A 13361-nucleotide genomic window follows, 5' to 3' on the forward strand; every position below is an offset into this window, starting at 1 on the left:
ATTGCTATTAAAGACATAGTTCAATGAATTACAGGTTGTTGGTGTTTTTAACAAGTTCTTGTGGCAATTTTTCTAATGATGAAGCGCATAATTAAAGTAAATTAAGCTTAAAGTTGCATCTGGATCAAAACCATATGACTGGATAGCTCAATTATTGCTCACCATTTTCTGAATCAGTAATGTTAGGTTGGGGGTGTGAGGGGCTGTAAGCTAGCAGGAAAGCATTCAAACAGTAAGCTTTCAGCAATGGAGAGGGAAAGGGGGCGGGGCTGCTCCATGCCAACACTCCTACCCAGAACTCAGAGGTAAATTTCTAGTGAATTACTGCTGCTCTGCAGACACTATGTCTTAGAAAACACAACTTTTTTCTTTTGCCTAGAAACTGCATAGTCATGATTAAAAGACCACTGAAAACGCTTTAAGAAATAGATCAAAATATGATCAAATTGGGTTTTAAAAGATGTCCATGCAAACTGCCCTAATTTTAGTTGCAAATGCTAAAATTAAACTATTGCGGTTTACATTTGTTTAAAGCAAAATTCAAGTTAAGAGGGAAAAAATATTGAGTGTCGTAGGAAAAAAAGGCATTTCCTTTACAATATTATTAGGAAAAAGCAGGAGTAAACAGCAAGTTTCAGTCCTGTAGCCAAGCAAAACAATAGTCATAGCTAGAGCATGGATTTTTTGGATGCAATTATATAAGGCTCAAATATTGTTTCAAAAATGTATAACAATAACTTTAAAAAAAAACGAGTACCATAGCAGAGACAATCTGTCACTTATCAGAGCATCAGTTTTAAAAATGAGTGTTTAACCTGACTTCTTTGAACGAGCATCAAACACACTTGTAATAAATTACTTCTTTCTTTTTGGGAATTCATCTTTTTGCACCACATTTTGCTATTTTAAGGATGGTTTCATATTTTGCTTGTTTTGTGTGGTGAAGGCCATTTGCATGCAGGACTTTCAAAATAAAAGCCAGTGCTTAAACCTGATTTGGAGTTTCCCTTTAAGTCAATTTTATATATATATATATATATATATATATATATATATATATATGTGTGTGTATGAAAAATACAAAATTACATTGGTCAGTTTAATAGAAATTACAAAAATACAACAAAGTATGAAAAAGAGACCGCTAAGACCAAATTCCAGAAGAGCTTTAAGCTGCATTAGCACTGACATTAGTTAAAGCTTTATTTTCTAAGCTCACGGATTCGTTCATTCACCTACCTTCTTCTCAGTCTGAGCTTTTTCCTCCATCACAATGAAAAGCAGGAGTCCGGGTTCGGTCCGGGTCCAGGGAGCAGGTGGAAACCTCGCGGCTGCATTTAGGCACCGATAAGGTGTGAAAAGCGGACCCGCTGGAGCCTGGACCAGAACGGGATTAAAGTGAAGCCAGGCACGAGGCAGGCGCCGCCGTGTGTCATTGAAGGTGTTCCCGCATGATGTTTGAGGCGTTTAGGAGTCTCCCAGACACCAGACTCTTTCCCTTTGCGGGGTTCTCCTTGGGAACCGTGAGGCGTTCAGGAGCGGCTCGTAAATTACAGTCTCCACGTTTAAGAGTTGAACTCCGGAGGATCAATATCTGTGAGAATGTATATAATATAATATAATATAATATAATATAATATAATATAATATAATATAATATAATATAATATAATATAATATAATATAATATAATATATCATATCATATCATATCATATCATATCATATCATATAATATCATATCATATCATATCATATCATATAATATCATATAATATAATATCATATAATATAATATCATATATAATAAATAAATAGCTAGCTTGATTGGTTCATGTGTGTGATGATTAAGTGGTAATATGTTGTCTTTACAATTATTTCAAGTTATTTCCCAAAATGGCACCCTGTCTGAAAATCACAACACATTTACACAATGTCACTATGAACATTTTTAGTCTTCTAAGTCATATTTTCATAGGATTTACCTCTTTAGGACAATTAGACTTTACTGCTCATCCTTGTTGCTTCTTCAGTTCCTTCTGCCAATGGACATGCTAAATTCTCCAGATGTTTGGCTAAAAGTAAAATTATTAGCTATAATTTAATATAATCGATATACGTGAGGGTTTGAGTGGGTGTTTGCATGACCAATAACATTATAAACAAGTCAGCATTACTGAGGATCAGAAATAATTTACTTTGTTCAAATTAAAGTGACTGGAGCACTTTTTTAAGGGTTCATTTCAAATTCTAGCTCTGAATTTTGCAAGTGAACGCAGCATAGGAACCTGGTTCAACCCAGCTCCTGATTGGCCCTTATGGAAAAGGCTGCCCCTACTCACAAATGACCCCCTCCTCTGCTCACTGATCCTGCTGCTGTGAGTCAAATCCAATGTTTGAGTTGCATGACTTCCAATTTTCTCACACTCAGTGGTCACACTAGTACAGCTTCTGGAGCGAATGACACAGTTGTACCGAGGAGTTTTACATGGAAAATCAAACAAGTGGAGGAGGACTCCAATGAAAAGCAGAATTCCTCACAAATGAGCTAAAATATAAGAGCTGAGAGACAAGAAGCTTTAATTCACAGCCAAGCAAAGTCCCTCACTTGATACGCTGCACCTGCACAACATTCAGGCCTCTTTGTTGCAATTAAGCTTCAAACAGGAGATTTTTGCCAGAAAAGAAAAAAGTCCAAAGAAACACATGACCTGGATTTAAATCTTAACAAACAATAGATCCCAGAACACTAAGAAATATATGGCCAGCGTTTATTCATGCATGGAGAAAACAATGAAACAAAAGGACTAACCAGCAGTTTGCTGAATAAAGCCGAGTTCACAAGTTTATTCACAAACTAATAAATAATTTAAAATGTTTCTCCTTTATGTAAAAGCTAATTAAGATTCGACATGAAAGATTTATGCCAAAAACTGTCTCAACAACTGAATACAATACAAACATAAAACTGCCCCTCACTAAGCTTTGAGAAAAACCAGCAGGAGAGCCATTTCCTTGAAGAATCGAAGTAAAATACGAAAAAAGGACACAATAGTTTTGTCAGTAAAAAAATTGTTATTGGTGAAATACGCTTTTAGCGCATTTGGAGCTTGTTTAAAAAATATACACATCAACAACAAACATTATTAGTGCCTTAATGCTTATTTGACATAATAAATGATGATGCCCTTTTATTATTAAACCTGAGGATATTGGAAAGACAAATGAATTTATACTTTGCAATCATAAAAAAATATATAGTCAGGTTTTCCATAGAAAACATTCATAATTATAAGGATTATTCAATTTGAATATTATAATATATAAAAATAGAAGACAATGTGTAAGTAATATATATTTTACTAATAATTACAAATTTATAACACAGAACTACATATAATATTTGAGCCTAAGTTTTTTTTTTTTTTTTTACAAAGTATTGATCCAATTGGTTGCATATAAATAAAATCATATTGAAGAACATTTTATCAAGATCAAATGTTTGTTTTATTCTTTAACTCCCAACAGATTGAAAGAACCTGTGCTCAAAAAGGTAAATTGTATAAACTTATACAGCACTTTACGACCTTCTTTTGGTATATTAACATTGACCGCATTGACATGTAGCGTTCAATGGAAAGTCTACAGTATGTAATCCCACGTAAACTCTCATTTACGGCTTTCAAGTTCAGAACTTTCGCATTCATGTGTCGCCACACAAGTTTTTAAGTCCGGTCAACCTGTTGAACTTTTGAATAATAAATCACAAAAACGTTGCACGTTGACGATTCAGGGATTGAGATTTGTTATGACATGTTGGTAGCTTCTTTTTCAAAAGACGGAAATGCCAACCGATGTAAACATGATCACGAAGGAGAAATTAATAATTGTGGTTTGTGCCCGGATAGAATCATATGACACCTTTGATATATCAGAATAGAGATGTAAAGGAAAAAAAGGCCTGGAGGAAGATTTGCAGGATATGCACCACTTTGACTTCTTGCACCAAGCCTCTACAGACTGTAGGTGGCAGACAAGTGCTAGTAAGCAGTAAAAAAAAAACAAAAGAAGATGAATAGCTCTCATTCAAAAACTTAAAAAAAGGAGAAATATGAAACTGAAGAAAAGAAATGTATTTACAATTAATATCTCACTTATATTAGAGATTTTTGTAATGCAATATTTTAGATGTTCTACTTCAAAATTAGAATCAGTTCTTTATTTTTCACTGAAATTTATAGGTTTTGCACATGTCTAAAGTATTCCAGACTAGGTCGTAGTTTTGTAGACCCTCCATGACCCAGAACTGCATAACCTATCTGCATCGTCACCACTGGAGGCGAGTTTTACAGCCTTCTTTGGTTGAAGAGGAACCCCACTTCCCCCCCTGCAGACAGATAAAAGCTCTCCTGTCACCGCCGTCTTTCACCTACAAACAGGGAACTCTCAACTAGTTGAGGATACAGTTGCTCACACACCATAAGCTGTACCTCCTATAGTTCAGGGGCATTCCCCTAAGTAACCCTAAGCACTAGGAGACACCTATTGTTTTTCACCACTGATGAAAACAAACCCATCCTGGTGTCTTTTCTCATGAGCTCAGTGAAACAGGATTCTGGTCCTTTCATGTCTTGTCTTGGTCAATTTTCAAAGCCCGGATGACTTTTAAAAAAATTGGCTGAATGAATGGATGTCAAACAGACTTTTTAGATGATCTGGTGTTGTATTTGTAAAACCAGACCTTCTCCAAACTAATGCCAAACTCATATGCCTCTTTTCCACTCCCCTACTCACAAACACCAACGCTACAGGTGAAGAAAATGAGTGGACAGCTTTACTGTAATGCTATTGTCTTGACTTTCCTGCCTAATGTTGATCCCTTAATGGTGCAGGACAGCAGAGCATATGGCCAGAGTAAAGTGCAGGCACGATGGGATTTTTGGGGCTTAGAAGTCTTTGACAGCTTAAAGAAGAAGAAAAAAAGAGATTATTTTCAGCGCCTTGATGTTGATGGAGCTTAGAGCCCCCTGCTGCCTGCAGAGACTGCAACTGCTGTCAGCCAGTATTCCTGCAGCAGTTCATTAGTCACGTTCAGGACCTCCTCACTGCCTCAGAGTTTCTCAGGCTGAGGCATTTGTATGAACTTTTCTTAAAAACCAATTGTGTATTTTTTGTTTTCTGGCCTGTGGTTCATCAACATTACACTAGAGGCAGTAGAAGCCCTTTTCCTGCTCATTTCTAAATGCTGCTTCCATGAAATCTCAAAAACATTTTTAGGGGGAAAAGTTTAGCTATTTTTCCAAAACTTTATGGTGAGAGTAAATCATCTATTGTTATGCCCTTTTTTGCTTCTTCAAAAGAATGCAAAATTAGTTGATAATTAATTATTTATGATATAATATGCTGCATGTCCACCAGGCACTTGCCTACAAGTCTCAATCCCATGCTAGGAGCTCCAGTGACACCAATTCCAGCAAGTAAACAGAATTTTGTAGATTAGTCCAGATGCTTCCATGAAGCAGCGTTATGAGTATGTCCTGATGGATGGATGGATAATACAGTACCACCATAACAACATATTAAACTTTAGACAGTAGGTAAATGAGTTGTTTATTTCTGAACACTCACTTTAAAAATTTGGATCTTAAACTAACATAGTGAGCAAAAAACTGACCAAATCACACAACGGATTATAAATGATACTGGTTTTAGCTAATTAAAAAAACAAAATGTACATTTTTTTCATGTGGATTCCATCAAAAGGTTAAAAAAATGTCCCATTTCTAAAAATGTGATTTTTTTGTCAAATCTTTGATGTAATTGCTCTTACAGTTTTATGTAAAGCACTTTGAATTGTCTCTGCACATTAAATGTGCTATACAAATAAACCTGCCTTGCCTTGCCTTACAGAGTTACGTTGAATGTGGTATTTATTAATGATACATCCAAAAGCAATTGGGCGATCACAACACCATTAGTTGATAATTCACAAACGTTTTAGAATTCCTAAAATTGCCATCTATAAGACAATGGTTTGTATTTAGGTTTTATTTTTCTTAAAAAAAGGTTAGTAAGTATTTTTTATTTATTATTTCTTTTTTTTAAATAACCACACGTTTTCATAAAAATATCACACCAACAAATTCAGGGTTGTAAATATTAATCACAGTTTAAAAAGAAATAAAGGTTAAAAATTTGACTCAGATTTTGAACTGAATCTATCTTTTACTTTGAAAATCTAGATTGACAGATCGTCAATCAATCAGATTTAGGTCAAAAGTCAGTTTTGACCATTCGTAAGAGAGAGGAGGCGGGACTTAACTGTGCCTCGCCACACCTGCTGTCAACGCATTAGAAAGCAAAGAACAACGGAAACTTACAGGCTTACAGAATGAATGGAACAGGTTACGGCAACTTTGACAACCAAGAACACGTCCTCAAACTCGGAGAGACGTTTGAGAAAAACCCCAAAAGTGCCTACCACACTGTGCGGTGTAAGTTGGTTGTAGAATCATTGGTCAAGATCGGCTTTTTTTCTCAGATGCTAACAGTAGCATGCTAGTTAGCTCGTTGGTTAGATGCTCAAAAACGGCTCCTTTAAATGTTCAGTATGGATGAACTTTAGCGACTACTGTTGTGTTTTGTGTCGATAAACTCTCTGAGTTATTTAGTAAAGTTTGTCATCATTATAGAAGCAAAAGTTCTCTTAACTCTCACCATGTTTGTTGACTGTACTTTTCTGTGTAAACTGAAGCCATCTAGTGGCCATGTCAGCTAACTGCAGCTCTAACACCATTAGATCTGCTACCTCAGGCTCCGAGGCCACATGCGGATCTTTGGCTTGGAAATAAATAATGCTAAAAATTTTATTTGGAAAATATGCATGTCGTTTTGGTTAATTTGTTAGTTGATTAAACTTTTATATATGTTTAGATTTTGAGCATGTCAGATAAAGGAGCAAAAAGTTGAATCTACTGTCCATCTATTCATAGATCCATCCATCTATAATAAAAGAAGAGGTCATGTTTTACTGGATTTTTCTTTTTTTAATTCAAGTAAATTTGCAGCAGCACAAACTTATTTGAAAATGAGATTTGACTTTGTGACGCTTGTTGGTTTTGGAAGAAACTGAACCAAATGGTTCTTTTAGTTTTTAAGGTTTTAGACCCTAATATTAAAATATGTAAAATAAAGAATGTGTTGTTCACATTTTGTCTCACTTTTCTTTCTCTCTATATTTATTGTCTATAGATGACTTCAAACCAGCTTCTATTGACACAACCTGTGAAGGAAATCTGGAAGTGGGAAAAGGAGAGCAAGTTACCATCACCTTGCCCAATTTAGAGGTGAGTTTTATTCATGGGGATTTTCAGTTTTATTTTGTAAATAAAGCCTCCAAAATGTAGTATTCAATTATTTTTTAAAGGGTAAAGCTGGGTTAATTACCAAAGCCAATTTATCAGTTTTTGTTTTGTTTTTTTAAAGATGAATTCAATTAACTTTTTTCCCTCTTTTTTTTGGTAAACTGGACTGTATTTAAAGGCCTCTAAAACATACTGTATACATACATCTATTTCTGGGTTCGATAGTAGGGATTGAAAGTTTGGGCGTCCCTGGTAAAATGTTGCATTAATGTGCATAAAAAAGCTGAGGAAAGGTAGAAAAATCTCCAAAAGGCACCAACCAGATTACACATCAGACATTATTGTATTGTGTCTTTAAAGAAATTGCTTTATTTCTGCTATTTGTACTTATAAAAAACAAGGTGCCCAAACTTTTGCACGTTACTACTTTGTTTTCTGTTAGTTTGAAAGTGTAAATGAGGGAAGTAAAGTTTATTTTTAATTTAACATATTACAGCAAAGTATCATGTGTAATTTGATGTCTTCTGGAGATGTTTCCTCTTTCCTTGGCTTCTCAATGCACAATAATTTAACATTTTACCTGGGGTGCCCAAACATTTGATCTCCTCTGTACGACTAAAACTTCACATCCCAATATTGATGTTTTTTTGTTTGTAAATGCAATATTTATTGAATTATTTTATATATATTTACACATAATTTCAAAATGGAAATGCAGTTTGAGGTGATAAACCAAGAAAAGGTAGTTGGTATCAAATACCTTTTTCCAACCAAGTCGTGTTACGATCTGCCATTAAAAATATTTAACATTTAGCACTAATCACAACAGTATCTGGACTTGGCAACTGTTTTTTTTGTGTTAAAGTTAATGCTATCACTCAGCACTTCTGTTGACCATCAACTCTCTGTAATCTTTTTTTGTGGTTTATGCAAAAATAAGTTTGCTGTGTTGCCCTCAAGCGTCCCTTCACCTTGTTGCAATTAGAGCTATGTTAGAAAGCCGCCTGTAGATGGCGTACAAATTCAATTTCTGGTTCAGCTGCTGATTTTTTTTTTTTTTTTTTTTATTTTTAAGAAAATTGCTTAAAAGTAATCTTTAGATGACAAATATATTTTTAGTGTTCTCTTACTGCACACTCAAAAGAAAAAAAATCTGGCAAAATAGGGATAGATTTACTGGAGCGGTCATATTGCCAGGGATTGTGACACATAATTACCAAATTCACAATATATGTCGGTCTATCCAAAACACATCTTTGTGACAAAAATTGACACTGTTTTTTCAAAGTACAAGGTCCTCAGTTTTGGTTGACTGGAAACTTGATTGTATTTATTTTGAATCTCATCTCCGATCGTCTTTGTTAATGTTTAAGTATGTTTCAATGTAAAATAATGGCATAATGGGCCAAACTGTGTCGCAAACAAAAGGCTTCATCTAAAAAAAATAAAAGGGTATTGTCATATTACTCAGCCCTGCACACGTGAGTAGCTGCTTTGTCCTTTGCAGGATTTTGTGTGTTGCTGGAGCCTTTCCCCACTTTGCTATGACGGGCCACCAGTCTAAACAGAATCTTCTTGCTGAAATTCCTCTTTTAGGGGTCAAGTGCTCAAGTAACAGTTTTCAAGGGGTCCAAGAGGCCATACATGAAGGAGTGCATCCTCATCGTGAACCATGATACTGGAGAATATAGACTGGAGAAACTCAACAGCAACATAGCTGTGAAGAAGACCAGGTGAAATAGAAACTAAGTTACTTTTTTAGAGAAATTGTGTCTTTTTATGTTCTTATATATCAAATTTCATAAACCCTTATTTCAAATAAAGTATTGAAGTGTTGATAGATGACTGCTTTTTGTCTGACCATAAGTGGTGCTTTATAAAGAAAACTGAACTGGAGCTTTAAAATGTATAGAACACATATTAAACTTCTTAATCATTCCTTCCTTGTCTCATGTTCATGGATGTCCAGGGCTGAGGGCAGCAGTAAAATTCACTCTCGCCTAGAGCAGCAGACCAGTCGCCTTAGCCAGCAGGTGAAGAATAGCAGCACCAGTAGCAACAGTAGTAATAATAAGAGCTCCACCAGCTCTAAGAGCTCTCCTATCAAAGAAAAGACATCTCCTGCGTCTCCCATGGATGACATTGAGAGAGGTAACAAGTTGTCACCTGTAACTTTTTCCCTCCAGACATTTTTTAAATATTTTGACATTTTTTCTACTTGAACTAAGCTGTTCTGTTGATCCAAACCATAATTTTATTTTACTCTCAAAATATGTTACAATATCTGCATCCATTTCTGCAGAGCTGATGGCAGAGGCGCGGGTCATGGACCAGCTGAGCAGCGGCGGCAGCTCCTCGGACTCCAACAGCTCGTCGTCCTCCAGCAGTGAGGAAAGCTCCAGCAGCAGCGATTCGGAGGACGAACAGGCCCGCGCGGCGCCCTCAGCGCCTCCTAACCAGAGCATGCCCATCATCAACACCAGCTCCAGCAAAAGCAGCCACCATCAGGAGAGTGGAGGGGGACTCATGAACACTCTGAGTGAGTAACCCACTCATTTAATGCTATCCTGACTGTATATATGCCAAGGAACTTTAAAAAATCTTAATTTGTGAATCTCTTCTTGGTTAAAAATATCAATATATCTAATTTATTTACTTTTTGGAAAATGATTTCACTTAAAGTCCCACTCCGATTATCTTTGATGTATTCTAAAAGTGTTCCCAGTCATCTTTTAATTATTATTATGCCATTTTTAAGCAAATTCAAACACATGTTGTTTTCTGTAACATAGTTTCTGCAGGATTTCATCAGAAATTCGCCTTTAAAGATATTTGGTGTTCAGTACATACTAAAAGTTTTGGTAAACTATTCATTTTAATGCACTATTTTAAAAACTTTTGCAATAAATCAAAATGCAGCATAAAGTTCCTCTTTTTTGAGACAGTAGTTCCTAAACAGAGGGTAGGAATCATAGACTTAAGGTTGAACATGTGCTGTTTCTACCTCAAAATAGTTGAACTCTTAAACAAAACCTTTGCCCATTAGACCTGACAAACATTTCCTTACAAATGTCTCTTAGGGGTGAAAGTTGAGGGTGATCATGTGACACGTTGTTCAATGAGGTGAGGTGGAGTCTGCGAGAGTGTTATTAGAGTTCAACGTGAAATTAAAGATGCAGTTTTTTCATTTAAAGCAACCCCTGACCATGATCTCCACCTTTTGTTTCTCTTTTGTTCCTCTATGAGCGTAAAGCCACATTTTTTTTCTGCCTAAATTCCTTTTTTTACTGTTTACTTTTCTGAATTTTAACATTTTTGTTGACATGTGCTTCAAGACTTCCTAATGTGTTGCCACTATTTGATGTTTTTCCTTCTGCGTACAGAGAGTGACCTCCAGCTCAGTGAATCAGGCAGTGAAAGTGATGACTGAAGGGTGTAAAGATGTCCAATAACATGAGAAGAAATCCCTGAGGAGTCAAGGAGCCAGTAGCAAATCTGTGTTTGGCCTCCTCTGCCTCAGGAGAGCCTCACACACAGATCAGGTGTGTTACATCCCAACCACTGTCGAGCTTTGTCTGCCTTGTTATTGTGTAGCAGCCTTTATCGAGAGATATTTGTAGTTTGATAAATAACAGACAAAAAAAAGTAAAAGGTGGAATGACATGTCCATAGTCTGGTGCCTAAACCTTCTCTGATGCTTCTGTATTCTCAATTAGCGATAAAAAAATAAAAAAAACCTGTTTTTGTGCCTTATGTTCGGAAAACGTGTTCTAGCATCTATGATGAATTATTTTAGTTTAGACTTCTCATGTCAACTATGGAACAAAAAAATATTATTTCGACTTACTAGAACATGCATCCAACGGTCACTTTATATAATCGACAAAGAGGAAGATTTCTTTGCTTTAAACGCTCAATGTTGCATTTCAGTGACAGGAGTTTACAAAACTATAATCTGTCAGAAAATGAGCTGAAACAGAGTAATTGCCCAGTTAAGTTTGAGTTATCTGTAGCTTTATTTTGAGTTGTCCCAGCCCTTTGCTCTACAGTTTAGCTCATCTTCCTTTATTTCAAATGCTGATAAACTTCACATCTTTAGTGTAATAAATGATGTTTGGCAAATTAGAGCACTATTTATATGCTTTGTGTCTTCAGCCTGCAATACTTGAATCAAACTATCTTTCTAAACTTGACCAAACTCAGTTTAAATCTTCAGCCAGTTGGAAGAGCGAGTTACAAACGTTGCAGCTCTGGTATGCAGCATGTGGCTTTTCTCGTTCTGTCAGCCAGTTTAATGGCAAACGAACGTCTCATCGCTGCTCACCTGCCAAATTAAGCAAAAACTGAAGCTGCTGTTTCTTCTTCTGCTCATCTTTCTCGTAATTACTTGAAACAAAACGTGTTTTTCTGCACCTGCTTTAGACTTCTACTTAAGGAGAAACATTTACAACCATTTTCTGAGAAATGTGTGAATTAATAAAAGATTTTACTTGTCTTTGTGTTTTTCATTTTTTGCATCCTGGTGACTTTTTCAATCTCGCATGAGTAAAAACATAACTCAAAATTAATATTAAAAGCTCTATCCTACAATGAAAACAGAATACAGTAAACTAGAGAACTTTGAGCCACTAACCTCTACTGACAGTTGTGGTTTCTGGGTCATGCATCATTTAGCAAAACTGGAACTGCTGCTGATACTTATACAAGCAACGGTACGTAGTGTGACTGTTGGGAACAAAATGTTGCAAAACAGACTTGGACATGTGCAGAGCTACAAAAATGTGCCTGTAAACAGGTGATCTAGTCTTTTGTACCATTACTACGGCTGGCGGGGATTTAAGTGCAAGTTTTTTTTTTTTTTTTTTTTTTAGGTAAGGAAAGTCCTTTTGAAGCACCAATCAGTTTTAACATAAACATAAATTGAAATGTGTTTAATTGGTTAGTTTAAACTCTTTTATTTTCCTTCAGGTATGCCTCAGGTTTATTTATTAAAATGGCTCTTATTTTCTGGCTTCCATTTGCTTACTGTTACATAATTTGACCGTGTTTTTTAGCCAACATCTCCAGATTTCTGATAATGTCCTATCAATGAAGGCAGTAACATTGGTATCACTTTATTTTCAGAGGAGTTTGTTTACATGACTTCAAAACAAGAACACTGAATAATTGTAATAAGCTGATTCTACTTGTTTACGTTCATTTAAAAAAAGTCTATAACCCTTCTTTCTTTTATCAGACCTTCAGTTAAAGCCTCACTCCAATCATCTTTTGATGTTGTAAAAGTGTTCCCAGTGGTCTTTAAATTATGATTAAACCATTTAAAAATTAAAATAAATCTGGTGTTTTCTAGGACATGGTTTCTAGTTATTTAGAAATTTACCTTGATTGTGGTCGGGACTGTTGTTGACTCAAAGTAAGCCTGCCCGAGCTTCCCAACATCTATCTGTTTACACGCTCTCCTGATAGCTTACAGCCCCTCACACCCCCAACCTAAAATGGCGAGCAATATCTGAGCTATCCAGCTATACAGGTTTGAGCCAGATGCTAGGTCAGATGAGGAAAACAAAGACATGCATGAATCTACTTGTCTGCAAGTGAATGCATCAGATTGAAGAAGAGCAGGAGCTTGTGGCTTGCCGTAGTAGCTTCTGTCGCACCAACAGCATTTTTTTTGTCTGCTCTATGACTTGATTTTTTTTTTTTTTTAATTCTCAGAAATGCAATTTAGAGCTTAATTTTCTTCATATATGCCCTCCATCAACGGGAAAATACCACAAGAACATGTTAAAAACACATTTTTTATTGGAGTGGAGCTTTAACATCCATCCATCCATCCATCCATCCATCCATCTTGTCCGCTTCTTCCCTTTCGGGGTCGCGGGGGTGCCGGAGCCTATCCCGGCCACTTATGGGCAAAGGCGGGATTCACCCTGGACAGGTCGCCAGTCTGTCGCAGGGCGGAGCTTTAACATGTTTGTGTAAAATACTCCATCCAATG

At 36.1% G+C, this 13361-nt stretch overlaps 2 protein-coding genes across 3 annotated transcripts in view; one reads left to right on the top strand and one right to left on the bottom strand.

The window, feature by feature from the left end:
• si:dkey-91i10.2 (uncharacterized protein LOC555224 homolog) overlaps positions 1–1534 on the bottom strand; it is a 67379-nt gene extending 65845 nt beyond the window's left edge. For both annotated transcript variants that reach the window (XM_024287030.2, XM_024287029.2), the window contains exon 1: positions 1240–1534. The gene's annotated coding sequence lies outside the window, so the exon portion shown is untranslated. The remainder of the gene's footprint in view (positions 1–1239) is intronic.
• A 4754-nt stretch (positions 1535–6288) lies between these two features.
• eaf2 (ELL associated factor 2) lies at positions 6289–11858 on the top strand. Its single transcript, XM_024287172.2, has 6 exons — positions 6289–6493; positions 7251–7345; positions 8960–9096; positions 9333–9514; positions 9666–9902; positions 10747–11858. Exons 1-6 carry the CDS (start codon positions 6391–6393, stop codon positions 10791–10793), a joined length of 801 nt encoding a protein of 266 aa, XP_024142940.1. The 5' UTR covers positions 6289–6390; the 3' UTR covers positions 10794–11858.
• Positions 11859–13361: the final 1503 nt, after the last annotated feature.

Source organism: Oryzias melastigma, linkage group LG21, assembly GCF_002922805.2.
Source record: "Oryzias melastigma strain HK-1 linkage group LG21, ASM292280v2, whole genome shotgun sequence".
In the NCBI taxonomy this organism is placed as follows: Eukaryota; Metazoa; Chordata; class Actinopteri; order Beloniformes; family Adrianichthyidae; genus Oryzias; species Oryzias melastigma.

Excerpts from the sequence above, each read along its gene's own strand:
- eaf2 (XM_024287172.2), top strand. The coding sequence starts at position 6,391 with ATGAATGGAACAGGTTACGGCAACTTTGACAACCAAGAACACGTCCTC. Across the intron at positions 6,494-7,250 it reads TGCCTACCACACTGTGCGGT|ATGACTTCAAACCAGCTTCT; the intron begins GTAAGTTGGTTG and ends TATTGTCTATAG. Across the intron at positions 9,515-9,665 it reads CATGGATGACATTGAGAGAG|AGCTGATGGCAGAGGCGCGG; the intron begins GTAACAAGTTGT and ends CCATTTCTGCAG.